The 21,213-nt window shown below is 43.3% G+C and overlaps 2 protein-coding genes across 5 annotated transcripts in view; one reads left to right on the top strand and one right to left on the bottom strand.

The window, feature by feature from the left end:
- The window catches only part of msh6 (mutS homolog 6 (E. coli)), a 10,982-nt gene extending 7,914 nt beyond the window's left edge, over nucleotides 1-3,068 (top strand). For both annotated transcript variants that reach the window (XM_020654552.3, XM_020654551.3), the window contains exons 7-10: nucleotides 866-955; nucleotides 1,084-1,238; nucleotides 2,168-2,367; nucleotides 2,454-3,068. In XM_020654552.3, coding sequence (XP_020510208.2) covers nucleotides 866-955; nucleotides 1,084-1,238; nucleotides 2,168-2,367; nucleotides 2,454-2,535 — 527 coding nt within the window. In that variant the 3' untranslated portion in view covers nucleotides 2,536-3,068. The remainder of the gene's footprint in view (nucleotides 1-865; nucleotides 956-1,083; nucleotides 1,239-2,167; nucleotides 2,368-2,453) is intronic.
- fbxo11a (F-box protein 11a) lies at nucleotides 2,601-21,213 on the bottom strand. Of its 3 annotated transcripts, none has more exons than XM_020654553.3 (22): nucleotides 20,915-21,212; nucleotides 16,253-16,377; nucleotides 16,071-16,152; nucleotides 15,005-15,149; nucleotides 13,719-13,848; nucleotides 11,172-11,255; nucleotides 10,961-11,093; nucleotides 10,772-10,878; nucleotides 10,565-10,676; nucleotides 9,417-9,523; nucleotides 9,173-9,310; nucleotides 8,856-9,073; nucleotides 8,516-8,696; nucleotides 8,301-8,423; nucleotides 7,608-7,693; nucleotides 7,404-7,480; nucleotides 7,144-7,287; nucleotides 6,464-6,574; nucleotides 6,259-6,366; nucleotides 6,043-6,151; nucleotides 5,840-5,938; nucleotides 2,601-4,060 (listed from the first exon to the last, which is right to left on the bottom strand). In XM_020654553.3, the coding sequence occupies exons 1-22, from the start codon at nucleotides 21,006-21,008 to the stop codon at nucleotides 3,931-3,933; spliced, it is 2,643 nt and encodes an 880-aa protein (XP_020510209.2). In that variant the 5' UTR covers nucleotides 21,009-21,212; the 3' UTR covers nucleotides 2,601-3,930. The 3 variants fall into 3 exon arrangements, 2 of the variants coding, with proteins under 2 accessions (XP_020510209.2, XP_065815290.1); XM_065959218.1 differs by having other exon boundaries at nucleotides 15,005-15,146; XR_010666998.1 differs by having other exon boundaries at nucleotides 3,921-4,060; nucleotides 6,101-6,151; nucleotides 20,915-21,213.

The following is a 21,213-nucleotide window of genomic DNA, read 5'->3' as shown; positions in this document are numbered from 1 at the left end:
GCAGTAAAAATAACAAAGTAAGAATATTTACTATCACAAATAAAACAATCACAATTGAAAATGACATACAAACATTGAAAACATAAAAATGGAGCAAAACAGGACATACAGGATGTAGACAATATAACAAAATCAGGACTATTCACTAGAAATCTTGCTGACATCAACACATTTCTGAGCTATTCCAACACTTCATGTGCTTACCAGAAGAGAAGTTGAAAACATGGAACAGATTAAAACTCCCAGCTTGGTTTGGCAGCATTTTTGATCCAAATAAAACCGAGATAAAAAGGTTTGTAGGACGTGTCGGGGTCAAACTGGAGTATCGACCGGAGCAGTGGGCGTCCGCATTGAACACGTCATGTTGATGTTGACCTGCAGGGAGGAACAAAGGAACTCTTAAATAAACTGTGGTACTAAAAGAGCTGCACACAATAGAAACCTTTTTTTCTGACTGCGTCTTAAACACCTTTGCACTTTTATTCCAGATTTGACGGTAACTAACTAGGTTATTAGTCGCCTAGCAAGATCCCTACTGAAAAAGAGATCTCCCTCTCCGTCAGGAAGACAGAATCTCTTAAAACGAGCCTTCTAATTAAAAACAATGAAATGTGTCTCTGATGCTTCTCTACAGACACAAGAAGAGATGGCTGTATTACACTTTTTAAATTATTTCTAGATCTGTATATTTGTGTATTTTCTCAGTTAAATTAAAGAAATGTTTATAGTGTTAGTAGTGTGAAGCTGAGTTAACACTAAGAAGCAGATATCAGCTGCTCATCTCTTCATCTTAACTGGTATAAAGTTAAGAATACTTCCTTTTTCCTCCACTTGATGTTTAAAACGTCTGATCTTCACTGTGCAGGAGAGAGCACCTTCTTTGTGGAGCTGAGTGAGACGGCCAGCATCCTGCATCATGCCACCAAACACTCCCTCGTGCTCGTCGATGAATTAGGTGCGTTCCTGCTGTGACTTTAATCGTATTCAAAGTGTGTGTGTGTGTCACAGGCCGCCTCAGTTGTGTTGTTCCCGTGGTGACGTGTTTCACATTGTCCCCCCCTCTCTTCTGTGGTCTGTTTGCAGGAAGGGGCACGGCCACATATGACGGCACAGCGATCGCCAGCGCTGTAGTGAAGGAGCTCGCGGAGAAGATCTGCTGCCGCACGCTCTTCTCGACTCATTACCACTCGCTGGTGGAGGACTACGCCAACAACTCCGCCGTGCGGCTCGGACACATGGTGAGTACGACGATGACGCAGAAAACACCTGATACCCCGAGTCCAAGTGAAGATCTGTTTTCAATGAGGAGAGAGCTGTGCAGCGTCTTTTTTCATCTTTTCAGAAAGGCGCTGTTTGCGTCATCTGCGCTCTTTTCCAAATGTTTGATATTCAACATAGTTTGGTACAGATCGTGTCTTGTAACCACGGGGAAATAAACGATCTCAAATATAAAACATGCAGTGAAAAGTAACGGAGCTGTGTCGGTCACGCAGCGACTGTTGTCATAGAGACAGGACGGATGTGCTTCATACCAGCTTAGGGCCTAATCCATCAATTAGAACAAAGTTATCTATTTTAAAGTTTCACACAAATGAAATATTTTGGGTGCAAAAACTTTTGACAAAATCCAATCATTTGTTTTGTGTGAACACATTTTCTTGTGATCGATCAAAGTGGTGGTGGAATAAAGCTCTTCACATATTTTGCTCTATACTCAAAAAGCGGCAAGTTTGAACCTGCAGTAGAAGCTGGAAAGTACTTAAACCTTTTCCAAAAAACTGTCAGTAACCTTACAAATTCTTTTAGGACTGTGCATGTTCCTGCAACTCCCACTGATCCACTTGCTGATTATTTGTGCATTAGAAATCGCTCTAGCTGCTCTACAATCCCTCCCCCTGCAGTAAAGTACAATTTCTCAAAGCTAAGTTAGCAGCTGCAGTAAAAGCCAAAGCTGCAAAGTAAAGAACTGAATTATGATGTGTTATGAGAGAAAGAATGCAGCTGTTTGTGGGCACACCTGCTACCTACTGCCGTCCTTTATGTGGGAGATTCTCCTAACCACAACCTGTAACAGAAGTTTCTTCTTCTGCAGTAATGTGCAGCAAACACTGAGAGTCCCCTGAATTCTTAAAAAGTGTTTTGAATCTGGTCTGTCTCTCTTTCTCAGGCGTGCATGGTGGAGAACGAGTGCGAGGACCCGAGTCAAGAGACCATCACCTTCCTCTACAAGTTCATCTCCGGCGCCTGCCCGAAGAGTTACGGCTTCAACGCCGCCCGACTCGCAAACCTTCCCGAGGAGGTCATCCAATCGGGGCACAGAAAGGCCCGCGAGTTTGAAAAGAGCACCCTCAGCCTCCGCCTCTTCAAGTACGTCTAAAAAATATCCACCTGCTGTATCGTGTAAAATGAAGATTAACGCCTCATAGTCACATGTTGTGATCTTTCTTTCACAGGAAGCTGTGCCAGTTTTCTGAAGACGCCACACCCGGAAACACACACTTTTCTTCACTGGTTCAGATGCTGCACAGCGTCTAGTTTGTACTCGCACTCTTCAGTTTCTGCTGTTTGTTTCTTCGGCAGGTGAATAAACACTACTGTCATGATCTAATAAAGTTTATTTTTAAAAAAGGACAATGTTTCATCTAGGAAATTAAACCCTTTTAATTCACGCTAGCGCCTACATAACGGTTATTGAATACTTCACAATATATTAAGTCTAGATGTTATGATACATGCATACATTTCAGTCTGTATGAGAACCCACAATCACCAGTACACATGGATGGAGAGGAGGCGGGGGGGGTAATGAAACAATATAGCGCTGCTTATATAGATACTTGTCTCAGCGTCAGGAGAGTAAGAGCTTCTTCAATTCTCCAGCAACGTTGGCAAAAAACAAAAGAACACATCGAGGTCGACTCGTTCTTTTTCTCATGGGAACATAACGGGAAACGAGATTTCCTCATGGTTTAAAAAAATGTAAAGAGGCAGTGTCGTCATTCAAATAAAACGGGTTAAACTACGTCCTTGAGTTTGCACAACTTTCATCGAGAGAAAAAATGCATAGGTCGCTGTAACTGCACAAACAAACGATGATATTCCAAACAGCAAAACGAGCCTCATGAATCTGATTTTCTGTCATCCGAGTCAACGTTGCTGGAGAATGTTTTATTTTTTAGTGTTTTCCTCTCGTCTCTGATCTCTTTCACAGAAAGAAGTTTTAGATACTGCGACATGTAAAATTACAGCATTTCTAGGGTATGATAACAAAACAAATGAAACACATTTAATAAAATAAAGACATTCAAGTACAGTAAGATTTTTGCATGAAAATACAAAACTACACAAAAAGCATTTAAAATCAAATCTCAACAGTTTTCTCGAGGGGGAGAAGTGGGGAAAAAAAAAAAAAGCTGAAGTGCTAGGTCGTTTTTCTCGAACTTTTTCGTCCGAGCTTGTTGGTTTTGCTCAGTGATGGAAGCATTGTTGAATTTCGGGGGGCCGTTTCTTTTTTTTGCGGCCTCATTATGAATAAAGTTGTCTTGACTTCTGAGCGTCCGTCCACGATGGGGTCTGTACATGACTGCGGGGATCTTCCTTTTTCTCTCTAAAAGCAGGCGAGCCTCGGCAGCTTTTCGTCCGTCTCTCTGCGGTTTTTCACTCACAAAACAAACACACCCCACAAACCCTGAGTCAGCTGCTCGTCCGGCTCCGCCCCCCCGCTGTTGTCTTTTTTTTTGTTCAAATAACAAAAAGAAAAAGCGAGGCATCCTTAATCACCTTGTTGTCTTCTCTTAATGTCTTCTTAAAGTCCCTGTGTCCGCTCTGAGAAAGTGAATCTGGATTTCCTCCGCTGCACAACGTAAAGTGTCTCGTGTCCGTTGCTGCAGAAGCACGAACCGTGGGGGGGGGGTTGGGGGGTGGGGGGGCTCAGTTGTGCTGCAGCGTGTTGGACTCTATAGGAGGAGCCGAGTCATACAGTGTGTCCGTGTCGTGAGTCGGCTCTCCCGCTAACGTGCAGGGATTCGACAGCGTCCCGGCACCACAGTCACAGAAGAATCTGAGGAGAGAAGACGGATTAATGTCAGGGACGAGCACAGGTCGGGTTTCAAGACATACAGACGACGGTTCCTTCTTTCATCTATTTGTTCAATGCATCCAAAGAATGAAGGAACAGTTAAGATTAAAGATTTTCATCAAGACAGAAAGAAAATCCTTCATCCTCGTCTCTGAGCGAGCGTGTCTGCAGCAGTGACGGCGCTTGATATGATACGAGTCTATTTTCATGAATTTACTTTTCAAGTTCTTTTTTTTCCCCAAATAAAAGCAGACCTACATGAGGGGGCTTAACCTGGCTAGACAGATTTGTGATGGGGCTATAGCGCCCCCTAGCACCGGTGTAGCGCTGTGCTCCACCTGCAAAGAGCCTGGCGGCTTCCCTCCCTTAAAACAAAAACAAACCTTCAACTATTCTGATGTGATGGTCAAAAGTAAAAAGTAAGTCCCGGTCATATGAGTCCTGCAGCTCTTCAGGTCTGTGTCTTCTGACATTATCTCGACCAGGGATGGGCAACTTTGGTCACAGCAAGGGGCCACATTAATTTAATTCCCACTGCCAGAGCGCCAAATTGTAGTTTCTAAAAGCGATTAGTCAATTTTGTCTCAACTTTAACTCCAGTGATCAAATATTATTATGGACATTTTGTCATTGTTCCAATTAATTGCAGGGATGCAAACAATCAGGGATGAAAAAGGTGACATGGTTTCAAACCTCCCATGGGGGTCCGGGTGTGTGTGTGTGTGTGTGTGTGTGTGTGTGTGTGTGTGTGTGTGTGTGTGTGTGTGTGTGTGTGTGTGTGTGTGTGTGTGTGTGTGTGTGTGTGTGTGTGTGTGTGTGTGTGTGTGTGTGTGTGTGTGTGTGTGTGTGTGTGTGTGTGTGTGTGTGTGTGTGTGTGTGTGTGTGTGTGTATAAAATGTTATGTAAATTAGCCATGAGCTGAACATTGCGACTCATTGAATCAGGCTTCTTGCGGTCGGCACAGCGACATTGTGCAATCACGGCCGGCGTGAGGAGGGTCCATGGAGTGTCTGAGCGCCCAGCAGCGCACCTCCAAGATTTTGTAATAACGCAGACAGGTTTGTGCCGTTGCAATGATTGGCTACAGGGCCTGGAAGTACTTTATTCAGGCTGTGTTGATCGCTGAGCGCTCTGACTGCAGTCAGCATGAAACAACTCGCCGGCCGCAAGAAGCATGAATAAGGTTTTAGATTCATGACAGTTCACGTCACAGATTTATCCCCCCCCCCCCCCCCTTCCTCCAAATATTTGTTTTGTAGATCTAAATGAATCACACAAATGACCTATTTCGGATCCAAAACAGCAAATTTTGCCAAAATGTGACAAGTTTGCACCCCTGTAATTGATAAATAAAAATTGACCTGAGGGCCATGTTGAGGGTTGATGGGGGCCGCATGTTGCCCACCCCTGATCAAGACTCTTAGGAGATTCATGCCTTGATATTTTCCTATGTTTCCCATGTTGTTTCGGTGTCTGACTTTGTCCCGCTTGATCGTTTCTGTGGTAAATTGACTCGCTGTGTGACGGGATACAGCAGAAATAGAGTCCTTGGAGCTGAGACGGAGCCGAGGAGCAGCGGGGCCAGTGGAAGCACACACACATTGAATGAAGTAAAAACCAATGAGCGCCGTTACAAACAGGACGGAAACAGACCAAACACGCATCAGGTGGAATTCAGTCTTTAATTCTCTGCCCGTCTTTGGTCGAGCGATGGCGTCACACCGGGTGTTTATTGTGGTGAAGTGCGACATCAACACTGACCTATCGTGTCTGATGAACTCCACGTCGTGTCCTTGGTGACACTTCTTGATGCAGTTCACACAGATGGCGTTGCGGTCTGTCGTGTTACAGGTGTGACACCTGCGGGGGACACAAAAGTGTGCGTGTTAAAAGATCGCAGAACCGACCAATCGGCTGAAGGATGAACCGGTCTCCTTTGGTGGCGAGCGTAAACATCAGATTACCTGTAAAAATCGTGCATTGGGTAGCTGGTGTAACTTGAAATCTTGTACAGGCACTGACCTCTGCTCACAGCCTTCTCAATGGCATCCTGATTGTTCATTATTTTATTATCTGGAAGAGAAAGACACAAAAGGAATCAGTTAGCGGCAGCGCTCATTTTTTTTATTTTTATACACACACGGCGAGAGACGGCGTCGATCTAGAGAACATGTGACCACCTTTCATTGTGACGTTGACACCCGATGCTAGAAACAATCCCCCGAAGCGATTGTTGAAGATCTGATTGCCCTCGAGAGTCGCTGTGGCGTGATTGGTGATCTCAATACCTAACAGAAGAAAAAAAAAAAAAAAAAAGGTTAATTTTAAGAACCTTTTTGTTCACCCAGGTTTGTTAAACGACGATGGATTATCATCATTCTATACCTGCAGCGAAGCCGTCAAATATCCTGTTTTTCCTCAGGACGGGGTGACTGTTGGTGCTGATGAGGACTCCTGCTTGGGCGTTTCTGAAGATGTCGTTTTCCTCTAACAAACCTGAAGACAGGAAAAAAGACATTTAGGCACAAACTAGGGCTGTGCTCAAAGAATCGACAAGGCAAGTTGTGCATATCTATATGATATATTTCTACGTATATAGGTGTGATGGAATTATCAGGGGTGCAAACTTGTCACCTTTCGGCCAAATTCTGTTTTGGATCCCAAATAGGTAATTTGTGTGATTCATTTAGAAGGGGGGGGGGCATTTATAAAAAGGGACTACATGTTGAGAGCATGGGGGTTTTCATGTTTCACTGAAACTTTGTCAAAAAGTTAAAACAGAACATGGATATAGACAACAGACTGTAGGCAATTGTGTTTTTCTTATTGTTTGCACCGCTTCTTTAGTCGGTCTGAATGCTAAAATAGTTTGTAAATTCACTCTTCAATTCATTTTTAAAGCTGATATTTAAAAAAAAAAAAGATCTTCCCGGGGGAGCATTCCCCTGGACCACCCTAGGGGGTTTGGATCCATGTCACCTTTTTCATCCCTGATGAGTTTGCAGCCCTGAATTATACTGTTGAACTGTGAGACATTATTGGGGGTGAAGAAGTTGGTTAGTTACCTCTTCCTCCGTTGAATATACAGATGCCTCCGTCTCGCCCGTCGTGGATCTTATTCCTCCGCAGAGTCGGGTTACTGTCCGTCTTTATCCACACTCCTGCCATGGCGTTGTCAAAGATCTCGTTGTCCTCGATGAAGCCTAAGCCTGCAAGATGACAAATGTGTTTTTCATTATAAGAAAACAACACAATAGTCTACTTGAAAAAAAAAAAAAAAGGCAGTCCACATTAAATAAAGCAGGTGAGTTCCCTCTGATCTCACCTGAGTTGTAAACCAAAATGCCTCCGTTCTGACCTCCCCAGATCTTATTCCGCCGGATCTTGGGATTGCTGCCGGTCCTGTTAGAAAGGGAGGACACACAGAGACCCTGCTTATCACTAAATGCATTAAACACAAACACATTCTGTCCAAATATCATTTAAGTGTCTCAGAGAATATTTCCACATCATTGCTTTTGGCACAAACCTAATTTGAACTCCAGAGTACATGTGATTGTAGATGTCGTTGTCTTCCAGGACGCCATGGCCATTGTCATAGAAGTAGACCCCAACCTGTTCAGAAAAAGAAAGAAATGAAGCGTGGTATACAACACATGATATTCAGCCCGACTCCTTCCTTCCAACCAAAGTCAGCAAAGGCTGGATTATCTGACGGGTCCAACGATGCTCTTTCCAGATTCTCCTGAGGTGAAAGGTGCATTAAGAGGGATTTTAACCTCCCACCGACCTGCTCGGAAAATCAGAGCCGCCCCAATTTGAAACTGCAGATATTAATTAATAACATGTTCAATTTATACGATCTCAAATCCACGCGCTCCACTCGCTACGAGAACAAAACTGTTAAATCTGTGATGATTTGTCGTCATGTTTGGGCTCTCTCACAATTTTTTTAAATCTTAAAGTGTGTGCCAGGTTTTAGCTTCTGGTTATCCCTGATGTTAAAATACACAACGCCAGACTAACATTAACGTGAGTATCGCTCGCTGTGGGCGCTCACTCTGACATCTCTCCATCAGTGCATGTCTATAGCATCCTGTTTGTGTGTGCGTGTGTGCGTGTGTGTGTGTGTGTTTCAGCCTTTGTGTGTAGCATGTCTCAACAACAGAGTGCAAAATTAAATTTCCCCTCTCGGGATTAATAAAGTAAATCTTCTTCTTACCTGCTTCCCGCTGTGTATCCTGTTCCTCCGCAGCACTGGCGTACTGCCCGTCGTCACCCACACGCCCGCTAGCGTGTTGCTGTACACCTCGTTCTCCTCTATGACGCCCTGCCCCTTTTCATGCTGCGTGTAGAATAATGAAACATAAATCCCTGACGTGTTTAAAAATCAATGACAACATAAAAAAAGTAAAAGTGTAAAAAAAAAATACCGACCACGTAAATGCCCCCGTGCTGGCCGTCATGGATCTTGTTGTGTCTGACGATGGGGCAGCTGTTCGTCCTGATCTGGATTCCTGCCAGCGCGTTCCCGTAGATGTCGTTTCCCTCGATGAGGCCTCGGCCGTCGCCGAAGATGTAAACGCCGCCTTGGTTGCCGTTAAAAATTGCGTTGCCCCTGTAAGTGGACAGAACAAATTCTTTCATTAGACAGATTTTTCACAAAAGAAGAAAACAACTTTCTCAGCTCCACTTCATCTAGGAAGCGTGGTCGACCTGAGGTTTTTGGCGTGCGTGTGTGAAAAGGCTTCAGACACGTTTTAAAAATGACACTGACCTTATCGTGGGGTCACTGTTAGACGTTATCCAGACGCCGGCAAAGTTATTTGCATAGATCTTGTTTTCGATGAACTGGCCTCGGCCTTTCTCGTGCACGTAGATGCCCCCCGTCTGCCCGTGATGGATCTCGCACCTGACCACGGTCGGATTGGCGTACGCCTTCACCTCGAAGCCGGCGATGCGATTCCGGTGGATGTTACAGCTTTCAAAGTAACCCTGGAAATAGACGGGAGAGAACAGAATTACCTCGTGTCACAGTCACATTGCAAAGGCAGAATTTCTTATCAGAGCAGCTGTCTGTAAGGCGGAGCTTACCATGCCGTGGTCGAACGTGAAAACACCCACGTCTCTCCCATGGTGGATGTGGTTACGTCGGATGATGGGGTTGCCGTGGTTTTTCACCCAGATCCCAGCCAGCGCGTTGTTTGAGATCTCGTTGTCTTCATAGATTCCCTGAAGATGGAGGAGATTAATCTTCATCTGGTTCTACTTCATGTTACTCTATAATTAATATGCTGACTGACACAATCTGAAAAGGTGAGTCAAAGTCGTTTATTACCTGTGCGTGGTCCGTGATGTAAAGACCGACATTTTCACAGTCGCTAATGTTACAGTGCTTGATGGTGGGACAAGCACCCTGGCCGCTGACGCACACCGCTGAGCCCACTAAATCAAACAAGAAAAAGGAAATGAATCAGTGCACTCAGGTCCGTCAAAATAAACAAAAACAATCTCAGCTCCATCGAGGAGAATCCAAGTTTCACTCCAACATTTACTCCAATCTGTGCATTTCTATATTTCACACAGCGACACAGTGAGAGGAGGCGCTTTAATCAGCCTGGGTTCTAAAAAAACGACTATCAGTGTGAAGAAATGTGCCTGATTCGAGTGCACCTTGTTATCAAAAGGGAATAGTAGATAATACTCGAGTCGTTTTGATTCATGCTCTGACCGAAATACACTTTACAATCCTTTTCCACCTGCGCCTATTTCTCCACCCAGTTTTGTACAATCTCACAAGCAGCAGGGGGTTAAACCCGCCCTCAGTACACTCGCGCCATGCCCTTTAGATCGTGCACTTTTAAAGGTGACATAGTTTGCATTTTAAAACTCACATATGGTGTTACAAAGCTGGATTTCCATATTTATGGTGGGCAAAGTTTCAGATCATGAGGTAAATGTTTGCTGACGTAATCCCAGGATGATCCAGCAGAGGGCGCTAAACGGCTTGTTCTGAGCTGCAAAGCTTCTCTATAGGTTCCACAGAATGACAACATGAAATGTGAGATCTTTAAATACAGGAACACACTGATGATGGAGGAGCCGAATTACTGCAGATTTCCACAAAGTCTGTGCATGCTGACACGGGTTTGAACACACATCACAGGAGAACTACAAGATCACGCGGGAATACAGAGAACAACGTGCAAACTACATGTTGCCTTGTTGTTCATTTGGTGCCTGTTTTCATTTACTGTTGATAAAGTGACAAATACGGCTGTGGGTCTGTATATTGTGTTTTATTTTGAAATTCACCGGCTCGATCTAATCTGTCCAGCTTGACGGGTGCCTGCAGTGCATCATCAAAAACAGACTTTAAGCGTATTTTGACTGCACTTGACTTGGAAACAGGAGCGTTGACTACAGTGGCAGCGAACGAAGCCGTAGTGCATGCAGCTGATGGAGTGAGAAGAAGTTGTCAGATACCTGTACACGTGCTGCGTATGATGCAGTGGTCGATGATGGGGCTGCAGTTGACCGTAATCTCCAAGCAGTGGTGTGCATTGTGGTGCTGAGCGGATTTATCGTCAGGATTGAACTGCAGCGGGGACGAGAACATGTAACTGTCAGAACAACACAAGAACCATGTAGGTTCACCTCTAATGCTTTAAATGTACACAGTGACAGTCTTACCCTGATGGTCATGTATCCCACATAAGCGTCTTCAGAACCCTCCATGAACACAAACGTCGAGTCTCGGGTGTTTTCAATGATGACCTTCTCTGCTACTTTTCCAGGAGCTACGAAATAACCAGAAAAGTTCAATAAAAATGGAGACTTAAGGTGAACACAATGAAACAACCTCGGGGAAAGTTAACATACCAGCTCCGATCATGGTGATGGGCGACTCGATGTAGATCCATTCGTCTGTGTAGATACCAGAGTGGACGAATATGAGGCCGTCAAAGTGAGGCTCCTGACCGCCTCCGAGAGCGTCCTCGATGGTGTCATAGTACTGAAGAAAACATTACAGGTCAGGGTACAGACCGGGGGAGGAACATTTGATGGAAAAAAACAGCAAGAGCTCACTTACAAACATGTTATCTCTCCCTTTGTATCTGGCAGGATTACTGTAGAAGTGCTCTGCAAAGCCCGGCTTCACGTGTGCTCCTTTATACTGAGAAGATAAAAATCACAGAATAAATCACAGTTAACTGTTAAAGACAACAGGGACACTGTTTGGCTCAAGACAAGGAAAGTCCCTGAGAGATTTGTGACTTTACAAACGATCCTGGAGGTCAACACATCACAAAAAGGAAAACAGTTTGGTTCTTTTGTCCGTCTGGTTTCTGAATGGCCCGTGGTGTTGCTCTTTAAACAACATCAGCTGTCTGTTAACCAGAGGATTGAAAGTTTTAAAGATAAAGATAAACTTTATTGATCCCCCATGGGGGAAATTTTTGTGTTACAGCAGCTCAAGAAAAACAGGAAGGAGGAATATAATTATTAAAAATAAAAATAGAAGTTAAAGTTAAGCATATTTACATCAGTTAAATAAAGAAATACAATAATAGAATATTACAAGCATTACTGAAGCAGATTCAAAACTACAGATTTAAAGAGGTCATATTATGCCTTTTCGGGGTCCGTATATTTAATCTATGTATCTACTTTTGTACGTTCACAATAGCTAAAGTCCGAAAAAAGTGTCTGTTTTCATGAACTGCTCCTCCTTGCTCCCTCTCCGCTCTGAGTCCGTCAGCTACACTCTGTTGAGCCCACACTGTTAGACCCCACGTGGGCCAAGTCTGCTCTGATTGGTCTGCCGATCCGCTCTGTCGTTATTGGTCAGTTGCTCAGCACGCTTCTTGGAAATTTCAACATGAGCTGCAGGGCCACAACGAGCCAATGGGCTTAGATCAGTGATCTCACACTGACAAGACGTCGCACTGACAAATTTTTATCGAGGGGGGCTAGAACAGAGCATTACGTGCAGCTAATGCTACAGCTAACAGGAGGACATAGGAGAAGCTGGGTTTCCACGGACTTTGAATTTTTGCACATAGATGTGCCTAAACATGCACAGGACACTTGGAAAACACACTAAAGAGCAGATAAAACCAGAAGAAGCATAATATGGGGGGACCTTAAAAGATGAAAAGGAAGCGGGCACTACATTTTTACCCTCTCGACCGTTCTGAACCACGTCTATATTTCACTGAAGCAGCACCCAATCTTTTTAAAACAAGAGAGAATAGTGAAGAAGCCTCAGGACCCAACAACTTCATGAAAAATCGTGACCCCAATTTCTGATATTTTTCAATCAATCAGATTTTATTTGATTGAAGAATTGTGCAGCCTGGACCTCAGATAGTACAAAACGTGATATAACAAAGAAACAAACGCTTCATGGACGTTCAGCATTTTTCTTCCAGGCAGACCTTTACGACACACTGAAAACAGCTCCGCGACCCACCTATGGGTCCCAACCCACCAGTTGAGAACCACTACTTTAAAGCATCGTCAATAATCATCATGTGGTTTGCAGTTTCCACAAGAGAAAATAGAAATTTCTCCACATGCGTTTAAGAAGCAGCCCAAGGCAAAAATGTCCTGCTCAAAATAACATGGGGCATATGCCGGTAGACTAGTGGTTAGCACCAGCGCCCCGTATGCGGAAGCTGCAGTCTTCCTGCCGGGGAGCCTGGGTTCGAATCTGACCTGTAGCTCCTTTCCCAAATGTTGTTCCCCACCCTCTTGCTCTCTGATTTCTAACTCTATCCACTGTAAATAAAGGCATAAAAAGCCCAAAAATAAACCTTAAAAAAATGTACTAATAGATAACATCTCTAAATCCCTATTTGGTTTGTGGTGCAACGGATCACAAATGTCACAGTTCAGGTCAGATCATGGATTTTTGTCATGAATGGGACCAGTTATTGGGTTTTGAGAATCAGCTGTGATCTGTTTCTCCACTACAATCAGTAAAGAGAAAGAGCTACCAGACACTCACATTAAAAACAGGCAGCAGTGAGACGCGTGTTTTTTATTTCCAAAGTTTAGTGTTAGTCAACAATCGGCCGTTTTGGACGCCCCTCGGTTTGTCAGATATGAGAGCAGTTATCAGGTCAACAGGTGTTGCAGTGATGGAAGTGATCAAGAGAAGTGGTTCAGATAGAAGTGATTGTACCCGACCTAAAAAGCCTCTGCATGTTTCTAATAAGCTCCACGAGCAGAAACGTGCTCAAACTAGGATCAATATTGGAGATGCTTTTGAAAAATGGAGAGAGGTTAGAACACAGAAAGGTTTACAGACCCATGCAGAGCTGGATAAACACTGAAGCTTCAGAGTCCACCACATGGTGACCTGAGTGAGCATCCACTCTAGAGAGGAGGGGGCGACAGCTCGTTGCAATGTTTTGAATTTGGACTGCAGTACCCATTTTAAACACTAGGGGTCAGAGTTACATACCGCTCCTTTAACCAAACACTGTTTCTGAAATGCACTTAATGCTTTTATTTTCCATGACATATCTACCATACAGGTCGTAAAACGAGCAGCACAAACGTTCTGAAAATGTGACCAAAAAAAATTGTGAAATTAACAAATCAGGAAGTCAGTCCACAAGAGGTTTCTTACCAGCTGCTGAAAACTCTCCTTCCACGGGTTCGGCTGCTCGTACTCTTCTGGGTTTATCTGGAAAAACTTCCCTGCCTCGGGGTGCATCATGGGTCGCGTGTATTCAAACACTTCCATGTACAGCCTCTTCCTGAAAGACGAAGACACAACAATTCATATTAAAAAAAAAACAAAAAAAAACTCTAGAAGCTTTTGGTCCAATCACCTCGGTAAGCAGTCCTGTCAATGTTTTGAAATTTGCCAAAAACAGGATGTGTACAGTGTTGCTGCATTAATCATTGAGGTCATTTTGAAAAGCAATAAAGCTGAACACTTCATGTTTTCAGCTTCCTAAATGTCAGGATTTCAAACTTCTGTTTATTTTGTAAATTAGGAGTCTTTGATTTGAACTTTCAGTTTAAAAAAAAAGAAGGTATTTGTGTTTCAGACTCTTCAACTTCCTCTGTTGCCGCCATCACTGAAAGCTTTCTGAACGCCGTCCTCTTGCTTTGTCTGAACTCTGTCGTCACAGCCTTCTCTGCTTCTGGCTTTTTTTATTTCTTGCCCTGTTAAGCAGGCCGAGCCGTTACAACTAACTTGAGCTGAGCTTTTCTCTGAGCTCCTCCGGTACACGTGGATGACCTCCAGCAGGCGGTTAAGTGCTTAGAGCGCTGGCTGATGCACGGCGAGGGTAGAGTACGCACAGGGAGCAAGGGAGGCATTCGATTGGTACTTTCCATCACGATCTCTCACAGCAGTGATGGGTCAAGAATACAGCAGCTCATGATTTATTGATTGCTGCCGGGTTTAAAGACCGTTTTAACAAATGTAACAAACAATGTTTGCTGGACAAAACTACCAACCCTGCCTTCAATGGTGGAAATAATCAGCAGATAAATGTGTCATGTGTAAGGATTGTTTGTGCAGCACTAATGCATCAGAAGAAAGGACTAGAGGAACATTTTATGATAGATTTATTCAACATATGTAGAATTAAGGTGATCTGTAGACAAGTTCTGATTCAATAACCTATCAAATTGTTTTTTTTGGTTGTTTCTGATCACTAAAAACAAAGCGTACACATCCCCTTTAATGCTTCACACTGCATTAAACTTAATTTATGTATCCACTTCAGAGATCAGATAAAAAAGTCAAACTAGTTACCGCAGTAAAATGAGTTGAACAAGTAGCCCTGTGACTTATATAGTAAAGCTGCTGTAAGAGCATTCATAGCACAAACGTTAAAGGAGCACACTGGTCAAGAAGAAATGCTCCCAAACCAACAGCCAATACTCAAAGAGTCTCACCAGAGGATGGGGTCATTGGCCAGCTCACTGAAGCGTTTGCACACACACGCGGCGCGGCACAGGTCCTGCTCCAACAGGTACGAGAAGATCTTCAGCACCACCTCGTCTGGAAGCTTCTCCTGCAAATACTGCTCTGCCGGAGCTGCTGAGGAGGAGGAGAGATGGGCGGTGGATTCAGATTAATGCTTGAGGTTCTTTAAGGTACCCCATGTATGGAGGATATGGTCCTCCAAGCGGGCGACCCAGGTTAGAATCCCACCTGTGGCTCCTTTCCCACATGTCATTCCCTACTCTCTCTCTCTCCCTGATTTCCAACTCTATCCACTTTCCTGTCTCTCCATTAAAAAGGCACAAAAAGCCCACAAATAAATCTTTAAAAAAAATTAAAAAAACCTCTTTCTTAAAAGTTAAAAGATTTTCAACTTGAACACACGGAGCCGCAGAACAAAAGAGGCAGAGCGCTCAGGAAAATGACGCCGGGTGCTGTGAATTTTCTCCGGGCGGCCTCCTGCTACTGCAAACGCTCTCTTCTCATTTTAAACAATTGAACTCAGAAGATTTGGCGCTCAGAAAAAAACGCTAAGTGGACACGGGGCCTAACAGGACAAACAAAGAGTCTTTTCTCTTTCTACCTGCCCCAACCCCAAACCCTTCAGGTCTTTAGCTACAATGTTTTAACGGGTCGATCAGAATTCTTGCCCATTGGTAAAAAACCCTCAGAGCACTGATTTTCTAAAGTCATCATCCCAAAACTTGAATGAACACTTCCTCCAAACTCACACAGACTATGTGGAAAGTTGGCAGTAAGACTGGGGCCTTTGTTCTGAAAAGGAAAGTGAAACCTAACATTTTTTGAATTTGCCTCGAAATGCATCTTTCAAAACAGACTTTGTGAAGAGCAACTGGACACTTTGTACGAGGCGTGCCGACATTTCCCCGCCATTCACATCTCATTATGAGTCAACACACTGCTGTCACTGAACTGAGGGAGAAGTGATTAATGTCACCTTACTGAAACAAGCCTTCACAAACACAATGCACCTTTGTGGAATGTGTTCCTCGTTACCTGGTAAGTCTTGACATTTTCCCGAAACTCTGGGGCGCTTAGGTCGGTGCCCGAAGTTCTCTGTGGTGGAAGTGGAAGCACCCTGAGGCAGAGAAGACATGGTGTTATTCTTTGTGTTTCCATAGAATCAAACATTTCTCGACAGGTGTGCCTCTCTCTGTTGTTAATCCTGCTGCACACACCTCCATGTTTGTCTTCGTCGGACACACTGTTCTCTTGGGTAGAGACTTTCTTCTAAGTTGGTAGGGACTATTCTGAGCTCCTGGACCGGATTCTTCTGCGACCATATCTGCAGCAACGTCCTCATCTGCAAATAATGAAAACAGAAGAAAAAACAATGATGGTTTAGTTTTGCTTTCCTTTAGCCTGAAATACTGTAAGGATGCAGTGGGAGGAAATACAAGAGTGAGCTCTTTGGTGTGTCCTCAGCAATATATTCATTATTAGGGCTTCTTTCAGGATATTTCCAGGAGGAGCTGCATGTGTGAACGCAAACAGCTACATTTTTCACTCAGAATCACCCGGAGCTTCTCCTGACAGCACCCTAGTATTTTTTCTGCAACAAGTCCGAGTGAGCTGATGTGAGAACGCAGCAGGATATTACCTAGAGAATTCACCTCTAGCCAATAGGAGCTGGGGTGACGTTTATATCCTGTGACTGCTGCACGGTGCAAAGACTGTATGGCTTTATCACATCTTACCTCAGGAGACCCCCTGCCCCCCCTCCTGTCTGACAGGGACAGTCTCCCTCTGTGATGTGCAACGAACAGCCAGGTCACGAGAATATCCGGAGCAGTTCTCCTGAAATTAACTAGATATTTTTCAGGAGTGCGTGTGTGAAAACGGCTTATCTCTGGTTATTAAAACGTCCCTTGTGACTCTGCAAATGAATATCTTGACTTAACACTAACTAGAGGCCCTATGACTATAATAATGTACAGAATTTATTCACTTTCTGTCTTGTTGGGGAGGGGGAGGGGGCCGTATAGCATGAAGAAAAGCTGATGTGCATCCCTAGTTAAACAAAGGACAAACATTTAAACTTTTAACTCATTGTCTACCACAGATAAGTAGAATTTTAGACACACGTTTCTCAGTAACAAGCGATACAATATAAGAATAGACTAACAGAGGAAATCACCCAAACACTGCCACACATTTGAACCCAGGAAACACAGGAAAGGTTCGTCATTACCTGCTCGTTTAGCTACAATATGTCAACATATCCTATTTATCAAGAGGGGATGCAATCAAGAGGATCAACAAAACAAACAAAAGCAGCGACCCCGATCCAAACCAGACATCTATTTATGCAGGCATTCAACTTGCACTCACTGTGGCATGATAAGTTGATAGCTACCCCAGATGGGAGATACAAACTCCCTGTTTGTTGCTCTGGTTGCAGAGAGGACTCTCCCCGGCTACTCTCCCAGTAACCAATACAAACACCGTGTGAGAAACACGCCTGACCACCTGAGGCAAATTCTCTACGGTTGTAAAGTGACATAATGTGTGCTTTCTCCAAGTGTTGTTTGACCAAAACAAACACAATGATGACCAGAAATGTAAATGGATCTGATAGCACACATTCACTGTGTTGTGAATGTTGTGAAATTGGAAACACACTGTTGCAGTTCTGCTACCAAGGGTTGATTAATTTAATGTCAACACAATATGAAGACAGAGCACTGCTGCGGACATCTAGGTGTTGGTCATGATTTAATTGATGAATTAAGACGGAGAGAAGCACTCAAGAAACCTGATACTGTCTATATTTACCTTTGATCATGAATGTTTGTGAATTTAATGTCATTGCATTGACTCTTAACCACATTAAACGTCTCGCGAGAGACAATGGGACAGGAGTTGCAACCAGTGGCAGCGAACCCGTTTCCACCAAGCAGTCCAACCATTTATTGGCGTTTCCACCGTCAAAAGTTGGGGATGGTACCAAAATAAGGGATCCGTACCATCCTACTTTTTTGGTACCCTTCAGTCGGGGTGCCAAGGGTACCGATCCGATCCTGTCCTCTTCTTCTTCTACGTTGAACTTAATTAATAGCGGGCTACACTGTGTTGGGCTGCTATGATGTCACACTATTACATAGCTGACGCTGCCATCTCCATCTGGCTTACACGCCGCTTACAAAATAAGGATATGGTCGGCTGTGGAAAAGCAAGCAAATTCAGGGTTTACAGTACCCAAGTGAACCAAACCGTAGTGTACTGCTTGTTGGAAACGGGGCTGAACCTGTACAGGTCGCTGGACAATATATGACAGTTACAATCTGAAAGAACACACCATCAATGTTGTCTGCGTCTCCCCAAAAATATTTTCGCCCAAAACGTGTCGGTCCGTTTTTTTGTTTTGTTAATTTTTAATTCCTCTCTACATAATTGCATATTCAACTGCAGGCTCTTTTGTTTACACAAGATCAAGTGAGTCGTTGGGTTCCTCCACCCGGCACGATAATCTTAGTAAACTCCTGCAGCGTGTCATGTGCCGTGATGTTTAAATATCTTGTAGTGTGTGCTTGTTTGAGATTATGGAGAAGAATATCTGTTAAGATTCTCCTTATGTGCGTGAAGCTACCCGGATTAATTGTAACTAAGTGTTGTTTCTTAGTTAAAAATGTTGCTATCATGACAACCTTAGCAGCCACAATGCAACATACAAGAGAGGTATCAGTGCTAATTTCAGAATATCTTTCAAAGTGTGCTTTCAGTGGCAGAATTTGTGCATCAATCGTGATAAAAATGTGATCAAATTAAAAAAAGTTATAGTCAATCATTTCTGTTTTACTCCACATGGGTCACTGCTCTCCTTCTCAGCCATTTAACTGAAGCTGTTATATCATCATTAATGCATTTCACGTTTCAACCTACTAACACTGAATCAGAGCCACACATGCATCATGAACTTTACTGATCAGCTTCTCCATAAAACTCCTATTTGGGTTCAGTCATGGCAACAGTAGTTAAGTGAGCATCCTAAGCTAATGTTTACTTTGAAAGATTACAGCCAGTAATCAGTTTGTAACGTTACACCGTCTGTTTTCACACTTATATACGGAAGAAAAAAGCTTAACTATAAAGTTAATAACTGTTACAAAGACGTGACTACAATCATAAACGAATTATAATCACACAATCAGTCATTTAAACCGCGCAGAGGTTGGGGCTTTATAACAGCTAAAAAAAAAAAAAACTCCTAGCAAGCAGATGGCTAGCCTAACATGCTAACAATGCATTCACGTGAGGACGGAAAAATCGGAAAAATTTGTTTCCCATTAGGATACACTCATAACAGCTCTCTTAAGCCATGAAACTGTAAAAGCCAGATAATTTACACATTTTTTCTCCTTTTTTTTTTATTCAGGGTTCTCGCTCTTTCTGGAGATCATATTCTAAGACAAATAAGCTGATATGACAGGAATGCATCGTGCCCATACACCTTCACTGTGATATTTTCTGTGTGTGATTTAAAAAGTTGTGCAGCCTTTAGTTGTAACCATGAACCCTTACATGCTTATAAATGATGACAAATTGATCGTAGAATAAATGCAAATACACCTGCAGACGTTATGCGAGTATGTTACAATAATTAAAAACAAATTTTCCTCTCTAAAAATAAAATAAAAACTTGGCTATGGACTTGTGCAAGTGTGAAGTATTTTGCAATGCATGCTTTAACACTTTCATAATCTAATGAGAAACTTGATGTGCCAATTTAACTGCAGATTGATGAATTCTCAGAACTTCATTACTATGCTGCAGACAAATCCCAGTCATATTTCTGTTGAGACACTGGTATATCTGTCTTTATAGTATTGGCAGTGTTTAGTCTGTTTGTTTTTAACTGATTTCTAATGGACTCCTGAGTCTGTCAATTAAGACGTTGATAACAATGATATGTTTAAAAAAAGAGGGGGCCAATGGAAGTATCTCGCACCTGCCCTACTCAAAATTATAATATTGATAATGATAACAACAAATGGTAATTTATAAATAATTAAAAATCATGGATATTCGACAAGCAAAGTGGCCGAAAACAAATTGTGACACTCATTCAATTTCTTAATACTATTGTCTATAAACTACTGTCAATATTATATGTGATATCCTTTTAGAGTCTGTTTTGATGTATTCTGATATGAAATTAGCTGAATAAGTTTGTGACTGTTTGGGAACCCTGATAATTAATATGCTGCAAATTCACTTTCTCAGGTTTAAAGTGTCAGTTGTCAAACAAGGCAGATGTATTGTTTAATAACTAACTAGGTAATTCTAATAAATCTGCTTTTCATTACTTGAATGTCACCAAATCACGACCTAAAAGCTCACAAACACAATGAAGCCCAAACTTTGGGAACTCCGAGCATCCAACGAGCATGTAAATGCAGCATAATAATAACAGCTAGCACATGCTAGGTTCAGTTAGCTTGCTACGACAACTGGCAAACCCACTTTGTGTACCCTTCCCTGCGTTTGTCAACCACCAATCAAGCAACTGTTGTAATCTCGCTTGTATTTCTCGACATACATATATCGTAAGTTTGCAAAAAAAAAGAAAGTATAAATGAAACAGTGGATAAAGAGAGAGGACGACTCGGGGCATAAAATCAAGCAAAACAAAGCGCGGCCTCAATGCTAGCTGCTAACACAAAGCCTCGGTGTTTCCTGACCGCAGAGCGACAATTCGAAACCCGACTGTTTTCTCGCACTGTGGCCCTAAAGTACTCATTACGTGTTAACATTAGCAACACGGAAACCACCCAAATCACAGCACACACTCAACCCCGGCTGCGGTCTTATGACTAGCCGTCCAGGAGAGCCAGCGTTACCTCTTTCCTGGTGGTTCCTCTCCGGCTGCACCGGGCGCGGCCTCGACACTCGCCTGGGTCTTCTGCTAACGTTGCTTGCTCTGACGGAGTTCATTTGGGGGTGTTGTTAATCCTGGAGAAAAACGTCGAAGCCTTCACAGCAGAAGAGGCGCCTCCGGGTACATAATCTTATGTCTTTTTCTCCAGCAGTGCGCGGTCTGCCATCTTTTAGCCGTCCGCTCCTGAACACCGTCTCGCCGTGTGTTATTCCCCTGCGCTGCTGTTACGTCTCCGGCCCCGGTGAAGTGAAGCAGGAGGAG

Source organism: Labrus bergylta, chromosome 10 (assembly GCF_963930695.1).
Source record: "Labrus bergylta chromosome 10, fLabBer1.1, whole genome shotgun sequence".
In the NCBI taxonomy this organism is placed as follows: domain Eukaryota; kingdom Metazoa; phylum Chordata; class Actinopteri; order Labriformes; family Labridae; genus Labrus; species Labrus bergylta.
Note: the sequence above shows the minus strand (reverse complement) of the source record. Positions and strands in the feature narration are given on the sequence as shown.